This window comes from Camelus ferus, chromosome 17 (assembly GCF_009834535.1).
Source record: "Camelus ferus isolate YT-003-E chromosome 17, BCGSAC_Cfer_1.0, whole genome shotgun sequence".
NCBI classification, from domain to species: Eukaryota; Metazoa; Chordata; class Mammalia; order Artiodactyla; family Camelidae; genus Camelus; species Camelus ferus.
Genome location: NC_045712.1, coordinates 41,892,296 through 41,914,550, shown reverse-complemented (window position 1 = coordinate 41,914,550; position 22,255 = coordinate 41,892,296). Strand labels below are relative to the sequence as shown.

General features: G+C 38.7%; 1 protein-coding gene across 1 annotated transcript in view; it reads right to left on the bottom strand.

The window, feature by feature from the left end:
• Positions 1-53: 53 nt before the first annotated feature.
• Positions 54-22,255, bottom strand: part of SCN11A (sodium voltage-gated channel alpha subunit 11) — a 122,923-nt gene continuing 100,721 nt past the window's right edge. The window contains 8 exon segments of the mRNA XM_014552505.2: positions 54-1,712; positions 4,624-4,894; positions 7,173-7,277; positions 12,290-12,427; positions 15,023-15,076; positions 15,771-16,040; positions 16,519-16,620; positions 21,082-21,255. Coding sequence (XP_014407991.2) covers positions 688-1,712; positions 4,624-4,894; positions 7,173-7,277; positions 12,290-12,427; positions 15,023-15,076; positions 15,771-16,040; positions 16,519-16,620; positions 21,082-21,255 — 2,139 coding nt within the window. The 3' untranslated portion in view covers positions 54-687.

The following is a 22,255-nucleotide window of genomic DNA, read 5'->3' as shown; positions in this document are numbered from 1 at the left end:
AAAGCACCACATTTAAACTACTACTCGCAGAGCCACTAAGCAATCTGAATGAATTGCAAACCCAAAGTCTCATTTATTTATTTATTTTCCAAATATATATAACAGATTGCAGCTGGTGAAAGATAGAGTGGTACTGATAAGTCACGATCATGCTTTTAGGAGGCTTAAAAAAAAAACCAAACCTGAAGTATTTAATGTTGGTAAAAAAAATCTGTAATAAGCTATTTATTTATTGGCAGGTTTTGAATTTTCACTTAGCATGCAGAAGAGTTACATGTGATAAGCCGCATACTTTTACTGGGAAAAACATCAGGCAAAGGTATTGGATATTAAGGAGCATCTGGAAAAACACAATTTAAAAATTTAATGTGTGTGTTGTTTGTTTGTTTTGGTTTCTTATCCTTTTCTTTTGCCATAATTTGAGCTGTGTTTCAATCCTCTCATTAGTGTGTCCTCTCCAGCCCTTTCTAGGGCCTTTTTCCTTACTAAAACAGTACCAGTGGTTATAGTCAGGAAGTCTCTATAAGAACCATTTGAAGTGAATCCTGAAATATCATTTCTTTTAGCCTGGAAAAAAATGGAATGTCTAGTTCAGTAAGTCCACTGTTTGTTCCACACTGAGCTGTGGATCCCTTGGAGCTCAGAAGCTGGAGGCAAGGCTGTGAGGTAGGGGTGGAGGTGAGGGGCTCAGTCATAGTGGACCTTGCCCTCGGTGGCCCCAGAGCTGGACAAGTCCCCATTGCAGAGCACCTGGAGTGGTGAATGAGGCCTGTCTTCCAAGGCACACTTGGTCATCTTGTACTTTCGAAAGGCCTTTTGAATAACAGCAGCACATCGTTCTTCTTCCTTCCTTTTGGTGGTAGTGACTATGGGTTCATATAACTTCTTGAAAGGGTTGGCTTCCATGAACTTCTCCTCCATCACTGCTTTCATGCTATCCAGGCCACTGGATTCTCCAAGTACCCTAGCGGTGAAAGCAAAGAGAATATCCAGGCAATGGAGGCGATCTCCGCTCACCATGGGCAAGTCCATTACTAAAAATTGGTACCTATTTGGCTTTGCCACTCGCAAAGGCTCAGGAAGGGCATCAGCAAAGTCAGAAAGGGAAGAATATCTGATAAACTGTGTTGCTTCTGGGTCAAACTTTTCCCAGACTTCGTAGAACATTTCAAAGTCATCTTCCCCCAATGGGTCCTCACTTTCTTCAGTGGCTGTATTGAAATTCTCTAGAATCACAGCAATATACATATTGACAACGATGAGAAAGGAGATGATGATGTAACTAACGAAGTAGGCTATGGCTATGGTAGATAAGTGACAGTTTTCTGACTTAGGGTTACATAAGTCTTCTGATTGCAACATGGGGTTGAGGAGGGCATCCCAGCCTGCTGATGTGGTTATCTGGAAGAGGCAGAGCATGCTGCCTACAAAAGTCTGAAAGTTGAATATGTCATCAATTCCAGACGCTGGCTTTACTTTGTAAAAACAGTTCATACCAAAAATGGCATAAATAAACATAACCAGAAAGAGTAGAAGACCGATGTTGAATAGAGAGGGAAGGGACATCATCAGAGCAAAAAGGAGAGTTCTGATTCCTCGTGCTGCCCGAACGAGTCTCAGGATTCGGCCAATCCGGGCCAAGCGGATAATTCTGAAGAGTGTTGGAGGGAAAGGAATGTGCTCCTGGTTCTCCAAGGCAGAAATCATTGTACCTTAAGAGAAGGAGAAGGTTCGATCAATTTCCAGCATGTCGACTGGCTTTAGACCTTGCCTGTCTCTCCTATCATGGATAATGAGTGGAACTAACTTTTTATCATTACGTTTTAATTTCTGTACAAAATTTAAAAAATTTTACCCATATCAGGGAATATATATATCTGTGCCTTAAAAGTGGAAAATAATTTCCAAGGGTCATACTGTTTTAGATGAGACAGGTCTAAAGTACCGACGACATCCAAGGAAAAGAAATGAAACAGTTTATGAAAGGCTATTTTGTGAGTTATCTTAGGCACTTGAAGTACATTTGTCTATGTTGGGCATTTAAAGTCACTCATGGGGTAACAAATATAATAGTTTTCCATATTTATTATATAAACAGAATGGAAAACAGATAAACTACGGATGCAGTCATTTAGGTTAGAATGCAAGAAGAAATTTCTGCTACTGAAGGTTGGCTTGAGCCTGAGCTATCAGTGGAAACTGTACAGCCCTTAACCCCAAAGTTTCTTAAACAAACAAGTTCTTATTATTATAGAGGGACTTGGATGCAGCCTGCTGCAGGAGAGGACAGGACTGGAGGAAGAGGGTCGTGTTGGGAATGTTTATCTTTTGGCTGAAGCTGCCATGAATCTCTCATATTTGCCAATATGCTCATTCCAAGGACTCCTGGAAGTCCAAAGTCAAAAAGCTTAAGGGATTAAACTGGAGATAGTTTCTCCATTGTTGCAGACACCCCAGAAATGACACCTCAAGCAGAGGTTTTGGCAGACTGCTGAATATTTGGCCTAAAATGTCATCTTGTTTTCTCATTGCTTGCTCTGCAAGCAAGTAATACAAGGATTTAAAAAGAACTCACATTTTGGCCCAAATATTACAGAATGGCTGGAGCACGCCTGCCTTGTGTAGATCTGGCCTTGTTCTTGCTCTGAGGATCCTCTAATGACTTTAGCCAAAACTATCTGCCATCACTTGTTGACTGAAGAGAACTAGTTGATGATATACTTCATTGGCTGCCCAAATGTGCCAAGGAAGTTTAATTCATATGCTCATTGGGCAACCAACTCTGATGAGATGTGGAACGTACTAAGTATCGACTAAGTAACAACTGGAGGAGGTCTATCCTTCAAGGTCCACTGCCTCCATGAATTTTTTTTGAGTAATCAAGTCCACAGTAATCTGTCCTTCCTCTGAGCTCAATTCTTCTGTGTAACATATGATTTTGTGTTCAATTAACTTCTCTTTTTCTGACCCATTAAGGTGGTAGATCTTAATACTTCCACTGGATTTTTAATTCCTAGAGAGATTCACTTTCACTTCCACTCATTTTGTATTTCTTTAAAAGTTTAGGAGAGAGTGTGAAAAAATGCAGAGAGGCTAAGTGTTGGATAGCAGACCATCTGGCAAAAGCATATAAAATGCTGTCCACGTTGGTGAGTAGGATTTGGCATAATGTGTGGATTTTCTCATCTGTTGGAGCAAGCTGCTGTACAGTGCTATGCAGTGCAGCTGCAATTGCCTAGAAGTTGTTCAAAGGACAGAAGTCAGAGGTAGTTCCATGAACTCTACAATGCCTGGCACTGCCTGGAAGTTCAATAAATAGTGGAATGAATGAATTGTTCTCTGCATATTGGAGGGAGAGCTTTTTAAGCTCTCTGAGGGCTGCCTCAAACTCATCCTATCATCATTTTCTAACTTTATTCCTGCTGTCAATTTCACCAGGACTTGCTTGGAATTGACTAAAGATTAACAACAGCCTTATTTAATCATAAGCATGTGGAAGCATCTATCACTAAACTTTATCTACATAAACTTCATGGCTTAGAAACCACAATAGACCATGAACTGTACCATTTTCTTGATCTCTGAAACATCTGCATTGCTGTGGTAGCAATAGGAACCAAAATATTTTGATCCAGTTTATCTGTTTAATGCAACCCTTCTGAGATTAGCCCAAGACCTTCCACTTATGAAATCAGTTTTCATTGTCTCCATTGCTTTTAGAACTATGAGAAGGGCCCCTGGGCAGTTTTACATAGTTAAAAAAAAAGTCAAATTATTGGTTTAGTTAAAAGTAGACGTCAAAAACCCAGAGTAAAACTGTATAGTTTAGTCATAAAGAATTCAATTTCAAAGTTGGTGTGTGTCTGTTTTATAGAAAGGTACATGGCAATAATCCTCTTTTTTCCTTTATTTTTCTTCTATAAACCTTACAGTTAATTCCTGTCTGCAGTTGAGAAAAATATACTGATTATAGAGTGAGGCTGGTTGGTGAATAGGGTCCAAGCTGTTGAGACAAGTGTAGTTCACCCTGTGGTTTAAGTTGGCTTGGGATACAGAATAAAGAGAAAGCATTACTTGTCCTTATGACACATTCTTGGGAGCCTAACTGAGGTTGGGTCCTGAAGGCCCTGCACAAGGAGGAGGTAAAGGAAGTCCTGGCAATGTCATAGGGCACAATAATTGTGATCTGATACCCACACGGATTTTGAACTATGCAAAAACATGGAAATTAAATGCCAAATTCTTAAAACAAACAAACAAAATGCTCATTAGGGCTTATAGTTGCACACGGAAGGTAGAATCTTGACTCAATTCCATGGATAAAGCAAGTACCCCCATAAAACTTTTTAAGTCATCTTAATTTTGTCTGTCTCCATTGAATAAATTATGCACATAATTAATTAACTCTATTTCAACTGGGTAGACAGTCAAGGGAATGGAAATCACCGTACCTCCTAGCTACTTCCCAGAAGAGAATGGCATTAGTTCACCTATTTTTACAAAAATCACATTAAGCCTAATTTTCTGCCTTGTGGATACTTTGGACACACTTCCAAATGAAAAGATTTACAAGTTTACCTCTGATTCTCAAATTAAAGCCCTTTGGCTGCCAGTTTTACTTACTAACAATAGAAAGGATCACGATCACACAATCAAATAAATTCCAGCCATTGGCGAAGTAGTATTGTCTCAAAGCAAAGATTTTGATGAGACACTCAATTGTAAAGATGACCACAAAGGCCAGGTTGAGATGCTCAAGGATGAGTTTCTTGTGATCGGGCTGGCCATATGATTCAGCCATCATGCTAATCATGTTGAGGAGAATGAGGATGATGATGATGATGTCAAAGACCTGGCTTGTGACCAGGTCAAACACAAGACCCTGGCATTTGTTCTGAGGGAAAAAAATAAAAAGGAATCATAGATCATTTTGAGTTGTAGAAATGAAATCACATACATAAAAGGCACATATAACAGAACCTGTCCTCTCTTACAATTAAAGCAGTTTATTGGAAAATGTACAAACCCCTTTTAAAGGGCAGGAAATTCTTCTATATATATATTTTTCATTTAAATTTAATCAGATTACTGGTTTTAAGCTGTAGGCTTATTGTGTTCATTCCATTTTAAAACAAAAAGCAAAAAAAATTTTTTTAGTAATAACACAACTTTGATGCGGTGGATGACATCATTTTGCTGAAATAAAACAGCTCATGTTGAATTATTAGTAAAAAAGGAACTCTAGTCTCTATACTTCATCTGCTTCTATATTTTGACTTCAATAATATTAATACAAAGACTATCTGCTGACATAATTATGTTGGGCAAAATGGAATTAACATCTCCAAAGCTCCATTTGTCAGTTCAGAATAATCAGACTTTATACTTAACCAAAACCCTGTATTCAAGCAATTCTTGAATGCCAGCTTTCTAATTCTTGTTCACTTGAAGATAAAGCTAGATAAATGGGATTATGATTCAATGATTACTAAAAATGGAAACAGAAAAACTGATTATTTCACGTTATCACTGTTGGTAAACTTGCATGTTGGTTTGTGCATGGATGGCCTGCTCCAAGCTAAGGATGTGCTGATTGCTCTGGTACAGGTTCTACCTCAAATCTGTCTGTCTAATCTACCATGTGCAGTGAAATGACTCAATTATTCCACTATTTTCTTTAATCTAACCTCTATAAGGTACTACTTTGTTCTTTATTTAGGTGGAGAACTGTTCTTAAACACAAACTCAGACACTGATATTGTATGGCATTCTTGGATATACATTTTTACAATATATGTATATATTACACTATTTTATATTATATATTATCCAATCTAAGTAAACATACAGTATTCTATTTAGAAACCTCATAAACCCCTAAGAATTCACCTTTATAATCCCAGGTATCTGTTAAGGTAATCCAGGCAAAAAATGATGTTGGTTTTTGGTGGTTAACAATGGGGAAAGACATGAGCATTTAGGTTTAAGAACTAATATGGAAGTAGAAGCAGGAGTCAGAGACTGTTTGAATGGAGTAGGTTATGGGAAAGTTAAGGCTGAGGCTGTCATTTCTGGTTCGTGGAGCATTCAACCAACCAGAGAACAGAGGATGAGGAGTTTTGGGGGGAGAGGATAGATCTGTCCCAAGCACTTGGAGTCTGAGGTGCCAGTGGGACATCTAAGGGACATGGGCAGTTAGAGGTGTAGGTCTGGAGCTCAAGCAGAGAGCTGGAATGCAGATGTGGAGTTCAACAGCATCAGTACTGAAACGAATTAAAATCAGAGAGTGAATCACAGCAGTCAGAGAAAGCAAGGGCAATGAGGAGAAAGAGGGTAGGTATGCTGTACACCAGAAATTGACACATTGTAAACTGACTATACTTCAATTAAAAAAAAAAAAAGAAGAAGAAGAAAGAAGGTAGGGACTGCAGTAGAAGTTGATGTCTTTCAAACTTTGCTCCAGGAGCCCTAAAGCTTATCACCTGTTTTTGTAACCCATGAGCTCAGAATGGGTTTTACACTTTTAAATGTTTGAGGAAAAACTCAAAAGAATAAAATTTTGACATATGAAAATTATATGAAATCCAAATTTTAGTGTGTATAAATAAACTTGTACTGGAGCACTGTCAAGCACATTTATTCTGTATCATCAATGTCTGATTTTGTGCTGCAACAGTGGAGTTTAGTAGCAGCAGCAGAGAACACATGGCCTGCAAAGCCTAAAATATTTACTGTCTGACCTTTAACAGAAAAAGTTTGTCTGCTCCTCATCTAGAAAGTTTATCATAAGTACTTGTGAAGTAGAAGTGAGTATGCATGACCTCAACTTCACACCAGAAGAAGCTGGTAAAAGATCTTATAAATGCATTTTAAATTGGCCAAGATTAAATTAAAACCAACTGCTAAATTCACATCATTGCAATAAGTATATACTAAACACCTATTGTGTGCTTGCTAAAAACCAAACTAAAGTTGTTGCCCGGGATCATACTGTTGAATTGGAATGTATAATTTTCCTAACTACTTGAGCCGTACACCAGTGTATCTGGGTTCCTATTGAGTTCTTAGATAAAGTCTATAAATTTAAAAATTAAAGAAGACTGGTACTGCAGATATCTGGGTTCCTCATAACCATTTAATGCATCTATGTATTTAGAATTAAGTGCTCTCACCAGAGGCCTTGGAATGGGCCTTTGAGGTTTTTTGGATCCTAGTTTTTTCATTGCATTATAGTATTTCTTCTGCTCTTCTGTCATAAAAATGTCTTGGCCACCTAAGTATATGGAGAAGATGAGCGCTAATTATCATTAATGGATTTTTGGAAATAAGTTTTGAATTTTCAGAAACAGTTTTCAAGTCATATTACATTTCTATCAACAATTCCTAAAATTCCAATGGGAAGCAAAAAGAGACTCTAAGGGAGGGCTGAAAGGAAACAGGTTTTAAATGATGGAATAAGGGAGAAATGTTACTTTTATCAGTTATATTTCACTTTTATAATATAAACAAAGATTACAAATTTTTCACAAACATCACAGAATCTTTACAAAAAATGAATACATTTCAAGTTGCATAAATCAAACCACCATGCAACAAAAACAGAAATTAGTAACAAAAATTTAAACAAACAAAAAAATCCTCCAAACTACCAATTAAAAATTCTCCTAAATATGTGAATGCATGTATCAATACTAATAAAATCTGTCCAGAGCCACTCTCAGAAAAAAAAAAAAAAAAAACAGAGCTTTAAATGTTTTCACTACTGAGGAAGAAAAAATAGAAAAATGAGCTAGGATTTTCATTTCTGGAAATTTGGGTGTAGGGTGGGAAATAACCAGAAATGCTGGATAAAATAGAACAGAATTCCTTTAAAATATATAGCTGAACTTGCACAAAAGTAAGGAAAATCTCCATTGTCTGAAAATCAAGAGAGATCAAAAAGGCAGAGTAGTAAATTAGTCCTGAAGCCATGGTTGGCATAAGAGCATATGCTAATCTCTATAAAAATTAGAATCTTGGGGCTTAATAACTACATGGGGTCATGGGGAAAAGGCAGTGGGGTTAGGCCAAGAAGCCTGAGTGAGTTTGGGACTCTCCAAGTGCTGCCATTAAAGGCTGAAGAAGAAAACCAAATCTGTCGGCAATGGAAGACAACCAGGAAACTGTTTCAGTCTGTACTATGGGTAAAAACCTAGTGTTTCTTAATAATTTGTGAATCCAAGCCTGCCTTGATGAGGGTGTGGGGTTTGAATTTATGCTACCAGTTCGAACCGAAAATAATCAGTCCTAGGACAGTCTTTTAAACAAATGATGCTAGGGAAACTGGATATCAACATGCAAAAGAATGAAGCTGAATGATTATCTAACACTATATACACAAATTAACTAAAAAATGGATCAAACACATAAATATAAGACCTAGAATAATAAAACTCTTAGAAGAAAACACAGAACAAAAGCTTCACAACATTGGATTTAGCAATGATTTCTTAGATATGACTCAAAAGACAAAAGGAAAAATAGACAAATTGGACTTCATAATAATTTTAAAATTTTGTGCATCTATGGTACTATCAACGGAATAAGAAGGCAACCCACAGAATGGGGAAAATACTTGCAAATCATATATCTGATAAGAGATTAATACCCAGAATATAGAGAGAACTCCTAAAATATGACAACAAAAAGACAAACAACCAGATTCAAAAATGGGCAAAGGGCTTGAATAGACATTTCTCCAAAGGAGATACATGAATGGCCAATAAGCACACACAAAAAAATATTCAGCACCACTAATCATTAGGGAAACGCAAATCAAAGCCAAAATGAGACACCTTACCTCCATAAGAATGACAATTATTAAAAAAAAAAAAAAGAGAGAAAACAGGTGTTGGTGAGGATGTAGAGAAATTAGAACCTTTGTACACTGTACATATTACCATATGATCCAGCAATTTTACTTTTGGGTACAGACCCAAAAGAACTGAAAGTAGGGTCTCAAAGAGGTATTTGCACATCCATGTTCATAGGGTCTTTATTCACAATAGCTAAAATGTGGAAGCAACCCAATTGTCCATTGAGAGATGAATGAATGAGCAAAATGTGGTACATACACACAGTGGAATATTCAGTCTTAAACAGGAAGGAAATTCTGCAATATACAACATAGATGAACCTTAAAGACATTACGTGGAATGAAATAAACCAGTCACAAAAAGACAAGCACTGTATGATTTCACTTACATGAGATACTTAGCATAGTCAAAATCATGGGAGACAGAAAACAGAACGGAAGTTGCCAGGGGCTGGAGGGAAGAATGGGGAGTTATTGTTTAATGGGTATAGAGTTTCAGTTTTACAAGATGAAGAATTATGGAAGTGGATGGTGATAATGGTTGTACAACATTTGGGATGTATTTAATATCACTTAACTGTGCACTAAAAAATGGTTAAGATGATAAATTTTATGAGTATTTTGCCACAGTAAGAAAAAATCTTTTTGAAAAAAATATAGCCCTGGAAATTAACCAGGTATTTTCAAGATGCCTGGCAGACACAAGTGTCTTTGGTAACCATATGCATCTTGATAATATTAAGACTATTATTCTGAGACTGTCCCATGTGTGCGTTGTGGGATAAAGAAAATGAGTAATTATGGAAATTCAACTTCTGTACCCATGAGAACCAGTTTTTTCAGTGAGGAAAAGAAGATATACAGATGTATTAGGTAAGTGAAAACCTTGAGTCCTGAATTTGAATGATCAGTATTCATACTTCCACAGATATATTTCCTTGCAGACCTAAATTTGAAGTAGCTCTGTCCACTGAAAAAGCCTCAGAACAATGACAATGAGCATTCCAGACTGTAGTCTTGGAACACCACCCCCTGCAGCAAAACCAGCACTACTTAAAGAGATGGCTGATTCCAGATCTGGGGCAGGAAGGATACAAACTAAGCCTAGAACATACTGTCATTCCAGACAGCAAGGAAGTCATCAAATGGGAAGAACTCATTTGAATCTTGATTTGAACAGAAACGAACTTTAATGTCAATCAATGAAAGAATTAATATTTGAAGGACATAAGAGACTAGAGGTAGTTGATGAATTTAGAGAATTCATATTAAACTTTTTAGGTGTGATGATGGCATTGTAATTATGTTTAAGAAGAGATATGTTCTGAAATATTTGTGAATGAAATGATATGATGTCCTGGATCTGCTCTATAAAATATACAGTGGCAGGATTGGGCAATGACACAGATGCTATAAGGATGTTCTTAAGTTAATAAATGTTGTGTTGAGTGAAGGATATTTTAGGTTCATTTTACCATACTCTTAACGCATGTTTGACATTTTCTGTAATAAAAAGTAAACCAAAACAGAACAAAGATGCTATGGACTGATCAAAACAGTGATTTCAAATGTAAGGTTAAATCCAAAATCACAAGGCCGGACGTTCAAATTGCAGGTATTGATTGCAATCAAGCTGCATATTACAGAGGTGGCTCTTCATAGCACACTCCCGAGTCACAGTAGCGATATCATTGCTGAAGGACTGTGACTCTCCCAGCAGACACTAAGAGAGCTGAGCAGTAGCAAGGTACATTTTAGATGTATTAAAAAAGCTCACCAGAAGAAAGTAAAAAGAGCCACAAAACAATTAGGAAAATCAAAGGTGAATATTTACCTGATTTTAAGATTAAGAAATGCCATTAGTATATAAATGCAAGGAAAAAAAGCCAAGAAGGACCAGATTGAGAGTTTGATTCCATAAAAATGCTAAACATATAAGTCAAAAATGTCATTACAAAAACATAAGAGGCAAGTCACAAACTGGACTTACTATATAAAAAACATAAGAAAAAGATGATAATGTCAATTTTAAAGAGATAAAGACCAAAACCAGATAACGCTTAAGGAAGAAATACTTATGACCATCAACCTATGAAAATGTGTAGAACCTCACAAATAAGCTAATTAATAAATGAATGTAAAACTATGAGGTAACACTTTGACCCATTAAGGTAGAAAAGACAATTAGAAATTACAGAAATCAGAATGATGAGAAGAGAGTAAACAAGCATTTTCATGGCTTATAAAAGGAGCTTTTCATAGCTTTCACAGCTTACAAAAGCACAGCATTTGACAATATATCTTTAATGCCTTAAATTCTAGGAATTTATCCAAGGAAATAATCAGAGATACACAGAGAGGATTTCAAGAATGTTCATGATTATTTTAGAGGAGCAAAAAATTCGGAAATGACCTAAGGGTCCCTAAGATGGGGGGAATGATTAGGACAAATTATGACCTATCCATAACATGGGATGGAATTCAGCCCCTAAAATTCTCATAACAAAGATGATCTCATGACATGGACTCATAACTAATGGGGAGGAGGAGAACCCACAAAATTAAAAATATCATGTAATCTCAACATGGGACACAAGTTTACTGAAAGAGTTTACAGACCTTCCTGGACTTACAATGGGATTACATCCCAATAAACCCATTGTAAGTTGGAAATGCATTTAATACACAACCTACTGAACAACACAGTTTAGTCTAGCATCCCTTAAAGGTGCTCAGAACACTCACATTAGCCTACAGATGGGCAAAATCATGTGACACAAAGCTTGTTTTACAATGAAGTGTTGAATAGCTCATGCACTTCATTGAATACTGAACTGAAAGTGAAAAACAGAATGGTCATATGGGTATAGGAATGTTGTTTTTAAGTGTATTGGCTGTTTACCCTTGTGATCGCATGGCTGACTGGGAGCTGTGGCTGCTCCTTCCAGCATCATGAGAGAGGACAGTACCACATACCTCTAGCCCAGGAAAAGTTCACAGTTCAAACTCTGAAGTAAGGTTTCCACTCAACGCATATCACTTTCGCATCATCATAAAGTTGAAAACTCCTAAGTCGAACTATCCTAAGTTGGGGGTCATCTATACTGCTTTTTATCCTAGATAACAAAGGTACACTTGAAAGGTTGCTATGTCATAAATACTAATCCTGGTAGTTGTTTTTGAATTAGGATTCAAGAGTGTCCTTGGTTTAAGAGGGTAGAGTGGAGAGTAAAAACAATGATTTAATAAAACCCAGCTGTTTTCAGTCCCTTTTCAGCTACATCTTCAAGAATCTGCTCCAGAAGGCTCCCTCTCTGTTGTCATGCAGATGATAAACTCTGCTTTGCACAACAGCCTAGAACAGATTTATGCTCCATTCAAGTTTTTCAGAGAAGAGAGGCGAAAATACCAAATCCCGACAATCCCCATACTTATCTTTTTCTGCTGCTGGTTGAAGTTGTCAATAATAACACCAATAAAGAGATTCAGAGTGAAGAATGAGCCAAAGATGATAAAAACTACGAAGTAAAGGTACATATATAGGTTCACCTCAAACGCTGGCTGCTGTCCTTCCTGTTTGGGGTGTTTTAAATGAGAGAAGAAAACAATTACTAGAGAAAAAGATAAGCTATCCGAACTGCCTGGTCCAGAGGATCAAAGTGTTTCTCAGCAGCATTAACCACTGAGCTTCCTCCAGTTAGCTGTGGTCCTGCAGGGAGCCCCCTTCCCTTTTTTAGTTTCCCCCTGCGCAGCTTGAGTGGTATCTTGCAGTGGGGAGAGGATGTGGTAGAGGATTAGGCTTTTTCTTCCAAGCAATGGAGAATCATTGCAGGGTTGTGCGAGAGGGGAGTGGCACAGTCATCTTCGGAAAGGTCTCTAGGATGTCCATGCGGACACATAATTGGAGGGAGTCAGACTGGAGATGGCCACCAGAGAAAGGGCATGTTCACCTCAGGCAGAGGAGATTGACTACCAACTCTTGTTGAATGGCTACGTCCTTCATGCAGAGCCCACTGTTGTATTTAGTCTGCACTTGTGTCCTGTCACTCTTGAACTCCTAGTGCCTGGCTTAGCTGACGGCATGTAGATTCTCCATACAAATTGAATGAATGTATTAATGAATGAATGAATCATCAAGCTCCAGAATGGACACAAATGGACTACAACCAAGCTCCCTTGGTCAAGGTGTGACCAACAGCATCTGAGATCTTTTTTGTCCAAGTTTTTCACATTGTTGTTGGTTTTAATCAGTTTGGGGATAGGTGGTGGGAGCATTTCTCTTTTCTTTCCCCTGATCACATTCAAAGATAGAGATGAGTGTTGATGGCTCTCTCGTCTGTTGAATGTACTTACAGTATGTTATGCAAAATTCACCACATAGACTAGTGTGATAGAGTTAAATATTTGAAACAATGATTTTTCTCTTTTGTCTTGAAGAGTACCTGACTTTAGTCCCAGTTGGCTTGAGGTATCTACTTGTTTGAATTAAGGGTAAGCATTAGTCTAGAAATAATGTAATGGGAAGAAAGAATTAATATTCAGCATCTGACATTTAAAATAAGATTATGCAGCAGGCTAGTAATCTTGCAAAGGGAGATTCAGATAGAAAGAGGAACAGACAAAAGCTGACCTCACTTGTACCCAGGGAATTGTCAGAAAGAGAAACAGAGAGGCAGAGAACATCAGAGCTACGAGATGTGCGTCCTGAGACTTTTCCTTCTTTGGGTTTGGAGAGGGAACTTGGGGTCTAGTAAATTGAGGGGAACATGGAGGGCAAAGAGTGTGTTTTCTGGTTCAACTTTGGTATTTTTCTAAGAGAAAAGTACTGCTGGGAAGGCCTGGGATACACTGGGCAGGCAGGATGACTTAAGAGGATGGAGTAGCATAATTGGGTAGACAGAGGTCTCTTGAAGCTTTTTCAGTTCTCATATGGCTTGGACATGGAGTTGATAGCCATGGGCTTGCCATGGCTTAAAAGCAAGGGATAGGAGTGGACTGCTGGGCCAAGGGACCATGTGAAGAATATGGCAGAAAGACAGTGCTTGAAACCAGGAGGAGTTGAAGGAGGAGAAAGGCTTGTATTTGTTACCACCAGGATGCTCTGTGACTACACAGACAAGGGCCATCATGCTGAAAGCCAGTACACACCAGTTAGAATGTCCCAGGACCAGCATCAGGATAGGCACACCTCCACCCACCTATCATTCATTCAGAGAGCATATGTAAGACACATACTACTTCTATCAAACAGAAGACTTCCTCCCCATCCCCCATCTCTGCCTCAAGGCAGATGGATGTCTAAGGTAAATTAAGGATGAAAATCACGTATTTAGACAAAAAATGAGCAAATTAATATTTTAAAATATTTCCTTTGTTATAAATTGCCCCTACTACTACTATAACACACCTATACCACTTCTACTGCCACTATCAGCTCACATGTATTGAACACCTACTATGTGCCAGCCATCAACTGGGCACACTCTCAAACAATAGCATATAACTGTGTGATGATAGTAAAACAAACTACAATGCTGGTTCCATTCTTGATTTTACCATTTGTTAGCACTACGACTTCAGATAGCACTCTCTCTTTCTATTCCTCAGTTTTCCCAACTGGGAAATAGAAATGTACTAGATTGTTGAGTACTCTTCTAACTTTGGGAATCCATGATCACTTTTTATTTAACTAGGATGTAACAGCTGACAATTACTAGAAGCCCCCTTAGTCTCTGGGCAGCCTGAAGCCATTGGAAGGGTCCCTCTTGTTCAGACTGAGTCCAGTCTTAAGGTTCTGCCACCTTAAGAGAGCAAGTACCCTTTGAAATGTGGCTTCTGCCTGTCCACTCAATTGAAGAAGAGGTGAGAGAGGGAAATAAAGGCATCCTGTAATTCTGTTGCTTCTGGCTCCATCTCCTACACGAGTGGTTTCTCCTTGGTCACTATAGAGAAAGAAGACTGGACTTTGGAGCATGCGAGCATGTAATACTCACGGCAGGACGAACACCCTTTTTTATCACTGTTTCATAGTGTTTGGCCTAATGAAAACAAGATAAAGAACGCTGCCCACTGGAACTATGATACAGGAAGCTCTCTGGACTGTCCTTGTCATCATGATATTCTTGATTTGATCCTAGCACTCTAAAACATGGTAGAACACAGGCTCACCTCTCTGGAATCAACAGCTGCATACATAATTTCCATCCAGCCCTTAAATGTTGCCTACAACAAAAGCAGAGAAATATCAACACAATTATATAGACTTGCCATCACCAGACAAGTGTCATGCAAAAGCCAGTGGGCAGATGCATGTAAGATGATGTTCTACCTTTCCAGGACAGAATATCCACATAAAAGAAAAGCAGAAGGAAATTCAAGGATAGGTGCCTTGGATTTGTTTTCTTCTTCACTTGTGCAAGATAAAAAGTTTAAAAACAAGAGAAATTTTTGCCTTAAAAACTGCTAGAGAAGCTATGGACCAACTGCTGCAAAGAGCCTGATTAAGACTCTTTCCTGATGCCATAATCTGTTTGCACTATCTGTCCAAAATTTTGAGACCAGGGTTTGATCTGGGACCGACTTCCAACAGGGAACTGTTACTAATGGCATGGCTTAGTATCTGAGGTTCCACAGTTCTCTGGCTGGAGCTCTGGAGAGCAAGGAACTGCTATATGGTACAGGTGGCATATACAGGGTGCTTAGAGGGCATCACTTGAAGGTTGAGGCTCAGTAGACAATAAAGTTGGAGATGCTCAGTAGGGAACAATTCCAGAGGGTATTAGCTTCCAAATAAAAAAATTGGGATTTGCTTCTAGGGAATCTCAATAGAGCCACTGTATTTTTATTAGCTGAGGAATGATTATGATTCTTTAAAGGTTTCTTTCCCCAAAGTGAAACACATATCAACAGAACTTACCACTTGCAGCAGGGCGAGGTAAGCCATTCCCACATTGTCAAAGTTGACTTGCAGGGTGCTCCAGTAGTGGTACTTTTCTTCACATTGACTTCGGTTTGCAACAATTTTGTAATCTATAACTGAGTTTGCGCCTGTTACATTAACACATCTTCCAAATTTTCCAGAAAACAAATTTACTCCCAGGATACAAAATATGAGCCAGAAAATGAGACAGACAAGCAAAACGTTCAGAATGGCAGGTATGGCACCTACTAGAGCATTAACTACCACCTTAAGGAAACAAAACAGAAGAAAAGCATAATAGGTGTGTGAGACTCACCAAGCTCTTGACCTCCCAGGATAGCCCTGATGTGTGGGACTGGACCTTTTGGAGTTTCATCTTTACTTTCCAACCCTGACCACCCATCCCAAGGAAAGCCCTGCTCTCAGCTCCATATGTCACGGGTCCTTTCTGTTGCCACTGAGGATCACTTGAGAATTGTACTCTGATGACAGTGTTGGAGATTTATGGGACACTTGCTCTGGGGTTAAAGGGAGGCCACAGACTGTCTCAGCTGTCACAGAAGTGCTTTTAGGATGAAGGCTGTGTCTTAGACTCTTCTCCATCCCTGAAATTCTAAGCAGTGGGCTGGTTGGGAAGGGTCCAGGAAAAGTCTGGCAATTTAAGGAGTCCAGACCAAGAAGAGCGATCAGACTCTTCTCCCTTCCCTGCTAGCTGATCTCCCTCCCATCCATGTGAAGAATGTACCTTCATTCCTTCAAACTGGGACAGTGCTCGCAGGGGCCTCAGGGCTCGTAGAGTCCGGAAGGACTTCAAGCCCTTTAAATCAATGAGACTGGTCACAGAGACCTGGTGGAAAAGAAGTCACAGGTAGTGCACCCAACTTGATGCCCAGAAAAGCCTGTAGGGGGCTGAGAACCCTCTGTCTGAGAGGCAAAAGCATTATGGCCACAGTGGATTACCCAGACACAGAAACCAGCCAGACCCTGCTGGAAGGGGAGAGCAGGTAGAGAGGCTAATTTTCTCCTTGTCTGGCAAAGCTACTGCCCATCTAGGTGAGAATGCATTTACATTATTTGTTTAACACAGAAAAGCTGAGAAATTGATGTGAATTAAAGGAAACCATAGAGACACGACAATGATACATCATGAGGGGTCCTGAGTTGAATCCTGGATTGGGGTTGGGTGAAAGGTGATGGTGGGTGGGCAGGGAGAAGTGGCCATAAAGGACCTTGTGACAACTCACCAAATTTGAAAATGGATGTGGGTTTTAGTATTGGATCATGTTAGATTTCCTAATTTTGATAACTGTATTGAGACTGTGTGAGATAGTATCTTTGTTCTTAGGAAATATACACTGAAATATTGACGGGTAAAGGAGCATGGTGCATACAGCTTAATCTCCAGCAGTTTAGGAAAACAATAGAGCAAAAATGATAAAGCAAATGGGGTGAAAGTTAATTACTGGTGAATCTGGGGAAAGAGTATAAGGGGTTCTTTACATTACTTCTTGCTACTATTCTGTAAGTTTGAAATGATATCAAAATAAGAAATTACAAAGAAATAATAATTCTTTGCTAATATTTCCCCTCACTCAAAATAGCTCCTTTTTGGGAAGTTGAATCCAATTTTCTCTCCCAACATACTTCTTCCCAATGGAACAGAACTGAGGATGGGTAAACTCTGTGAGCACATTAGATTAAAATTTAACAAATAAGCTGAGCTTAAACTGAAGACCACTATTTGCAGCTCTCCGGCTGTTCTTACCGATTATGCAGAGCCTTCAGAGGCTCAGCTTGGAAGGGGAGTTGCTCAGCAGGACAGAAAGTGAGTTACTGATATTCCTGACTAAGCCGATGTCAAAGTTCACTATTATCTAAAAATACTCCCTACTAATCCTGCCAATCTCACTGTGGTAGTAAAATATTTGCAAACTGAGAGAAATTGAGTGAATATGACAGAATAGCCAGATTTAAAAATTTGTAATCAACTTTTAAAAATCACCACCAATTCAAAGTGTTTTTATTTATTATTATTTTTTTCCAAACAGGCTTTTTTTGTTCTTTGGTTTGTGACAGTATTGTCTGTAGGGAGAGTTACTTAAGCAACTTTTCCAAATACTCCTTCTTTGTTCCTAGCCAGAGGGTAAAGAACGGCAAAGCTTAGCAGTTCTGACTTTACCAAGTGACTGTTACCACGGGTGGGAAAGAAGTGTTTCTAGAAGGACACTGTACACTTTCATCAGGAACCTCACCCCTGGTTTCTGTTCCAGTTCTGAGGCATTGATGAGACAGGCAGATACAAAAACATCCACACTCTTTCCCACTCTACAACATTATTCAGGGTGGGAAGTCTTCTGCTAGTTTTATTTCTACCTGACTTGATTTATCACTCTGCATTATGTTTTTGAGATTTATCATGTTGATATATATTCTTTTTAACTGTTATGAAATATTACTGTATATAAACATTCATATTTTATGGATCCATTCCCCTTTGGTGAATATCTAAGTTATTTCCATTTCTTCGCTACTATGGACAACAGCAAACTGAATGGACATGTGCATTTTTCCTGGGTACACACATGAGAGTTTTCCTTAGATGTATAACTAGAAGTGGTATTTCTGGATTGCAAACTGGGCTCATTTGTAATTTTACTTAATAGTGCAAAACTTTCCCCAAACTGACTATAACAATAATTAGCAGTAATAAGAGATTCCATTTTTCTAAATCCTTCTTGTATTAGATATTATCCAATTAAAAATTTTTTGTCTATCTGATGAGTAAAAAGAAGTCTCTCATTTTAATATGCAGTTCTGTGCTAGCTTGTGATATAACTAGTATGCATATGTTCTTCACACATTTATTAGAAAATCGAATTTCTGTGAATTGCCTGTTTGCATCCTCGTCATTCTTACACTGGGTTGTCTTTTTCTGGTTGATCTGTAGGGAGTATTTATATACTGTAGATTATAATTATTTGTTATGTATATGACAAATACTCTCTTCAGGGCCTAGCCTGTCTTTACCTCTAATTATAGTACTGCTGAATAGAAAAACAAAGGTTTACACTTTAATATAGTTGAACTTATATATACAGTTTTTGTGGTTATGTTTTACATTTTTCTACTCCAAAATTATAAAGATCATTTTATGCAATCTCAACTAATAAGCAACATAAAAGGATTATTCACATACATTCTCTCTCATTTAATCAGCACAGTAATGTTCTGAATCAAGCAGTGTTACACATCACCACCACGTTGTAGATAAGGAAGCCTGAGCACAGGGGATCAACTTCTTTCAGGTAGAATTGGGTCTGTTGGATGCTAAGTCTAACAACAGTAATGGTGCACCACACTCTGAGTGCTTTCTTTGGGATTTACAAAGCTATCTCATTATAAGATTATTTCTTTTCTTGTTCTACTCATTTTTGTTCCATTCACCATTATCAAGGTTTTGCTAGTCCCATTACGTAAGTTTGCAAGCCTCCTCTATTTTTCTGTTCTTTGTAACAATTTAAATAAGGTTGGAGTTAACTGCTTGTCTTAGTTCAGGCTGCTATAACAGAATACCATAGCCTGGATGTATAAACTTATGCAGAGTATCATTTCTCACAGTCTGGAGGCTGGGAATCCCAAGAGCAAGGTGCTGGCAGTGTCTGGTTGAGGGCCTGCTTCCTGGTTCACTAAAGCCATCTTCTTGCTAAGTCTTCACATGGTAGAAGGGGTGAGGAAGCTCTGTGGGGTCTCTTACAAGATCACTAACCCCATTTGTGAGGGTCTGTGAATGCCTTCTTGTCTTAATCAAATGGCCCACCTCCAAACACCAACATACTGGAGGTTAGGTTTTAACATATGAATTTCTAGAGGACACAAACATTCAGTCTGTAACACTGTTCCTTGGAAGTTCGGTAAAACTTGTCTGTGAAACCACCTGGGCCTGTGCCCTTTTTGACAGTGTAGTATCGGGCTACTGTTTTGATATTTTAAATGGTTATTGTTAGATTTATGTTATCTATTTTGTATCTAGTCAAACTTGGGTAATTTATAGCCCACATTCTCATTTTTATTCATATGGAAACTTACGTCAAAACCTTAAGCACTTTGCTTGAGGTTACACAGAAAGAGAGCAAACAAAGGAACTTGAGGACCAGTCTCCTAAATTTAGGCCAGTAAACCACGTCCCTAGAATAGACACACCAATCTGTCCATCACCTTATGGAGTTTTCACTATAATCTAATAAGACAATTGGTGCGCAGTAATTAGCACTTTGGAAACTGACAGGGTGCCACACAATGAACACGGGGATGCTTGTGTTGGAGCTCCCATGGCACTGACACCTTTCTAAAATGCCTGAACCACATGGCCTATTTGTGCCCTCCAACAGCATTATGGCTCTCCATGTGGTGTGCTGACCACATGGCTTATGCTATGCACTTGTTATATCTACTTCCTTAAATAGCACAGACAAAGTCTAATTAGCTCCTGGAGAAAAAGGATATAGATATTTAAATCAAGGGCTTTGGAGTGAGGCTTACTAGGTTTGAGTCTCATCTCCATCACTTCTAGCTGGACAATCTTGAACATGTTTCTTAGCCTCTCTTTTACTTAGTTTACCTACCATATGAAATGGCTGTGATAATTAAAATAGAGAATGCATAGGCACATGGCAGAGTACATGCTATAGAGAAAGCAGTTGAAAAATGCGATCTACTATGATGACTACTGGCCTTAGCGTCATACAGAGTGAGGTGTGAATTCCAATTTCACCTGAAACAAGTTGCTAACTCTCTGAGTTTCAGGTTTCCTTGTCTGCAATATGGTAGGTGTGTATGTAATATGGTAGGTATAACTCTGCTTAACTTGAAACACTGTTGTACAGATTAAATGCAAAAAAAAATGTATTTGAATAATCTTTTTGTTGCTTTATAATCAAGATGGAGACCAGTCTAGTCTGTTGGCTGCTAACCTGCTTTGAGAAGTCTTGAAAGGAAATGAAAGGTTGGGAGGAGAAGGAAAACTCAAGGATATGTAAAGTTACTCTGGGTGTACATCAGACATAAGCAGTGCTTATGGAAAGAAGTGGATGAGCACTATCATGGAAAGGGTTGGGGTGGTGAGTGTATGAAGCATGAGGAATGGGACACAGGGAAGGCTGGACTGCTGATGGATAAATATGAAGAAAACTATTCTGGAGAGGCACTCATATGAGGCACACAGGAAAAGCAGCTCCCACGTGATCCTCTCCCCGATCCCTTCCCACCCCGCACCCACTGCCTACCTGAGACACAGAGATGGTAAACTTACAATCACAATGATGAAATCGAGCCAGCACCAGGCACTGGTGAAATATTTCCCAAATCCAAAGGCCACCCATTTCAGACCCATCTCCAAGATAAAAATGTATGTGAAAATATTGTCAGTACAATGAAGCAATGCTTCGATTTGAGGTTTTCCATTAAGGTGAATATCTTCAAATACCTGAAATGATAAGGCACAGCCACAGGCCAGGTTGAATTCCCTGCTGGCTTTACTTATTATTTTTCTTCCTTATTTGAATAAACTAGTATCTCTCTTGGTGATGAGGTTTTACTTAAAAAGTATTAATGCTGAATTTTTCCAATGGAAACAATTCATTAAGTAAAACCAGAAGAATGAAAATCCTATTTCTAGATTTCTGCTGCCACTATAGTTTCCCAGGCTCTCATCACTAACCTCTAGAATTAAAAATAATAATAATCTTCCTAATGGACAACCACACTACTTACTGGTCTTTCTAATCCTTTCAACTCTTGCCAACAATATCTTGTAAATTTTTCCAGAACCTCCCAGTGGCATATACCCTCTCTTTCATCCTCCCAGTTACCTAAGTGGCTCTATTCTGTGGCCCTCCATTGCTTATAACATCAAGTTCAAATGCCTTAGCCCACACTCTAGATCCTGCCAACCCTAAGGCTCATCATCGTCCACCACAGACAGCATTATCCACTTACCCCAGTGTTTCCTACAGATCTGATCATTTTGTATGTGGACCACGATATGTAACAGTTTGAGAAGCATTGGGCTAGAGCTCCCAGTATAAATTATTTTGACTATTAAACCTTCATTAAGGGTGACTTACAAAAATAAGACAACCTAGCTTTTGGAGAGATCCTTTTCCACATTACATACAAACATTTCTCTCACCCAAAGTGTATGTATGTGTTCATGTGTGTGGTTCCTCAGGGTCTATATGACTTAGGGTATAAGCTGTCCCTTTGGCATTTACAGTGTTACTGAGGATGAAATAAAGGAGAGAAGGGGCCTGGGCACTAAACTTGCCAAGACGTTAGGGCAAACTCTGAAGGCAAGAAAGAAATCAGCCCTGCTGTCAGGGACTAAGGATGTCCCACAACCCCATGACCCTAGGGAAAAATACTGCAAAAGAATAAAACAGTCTCACTTCCAACCCCCAAGTGGGCTTTTGACTGAAGAAGACCCT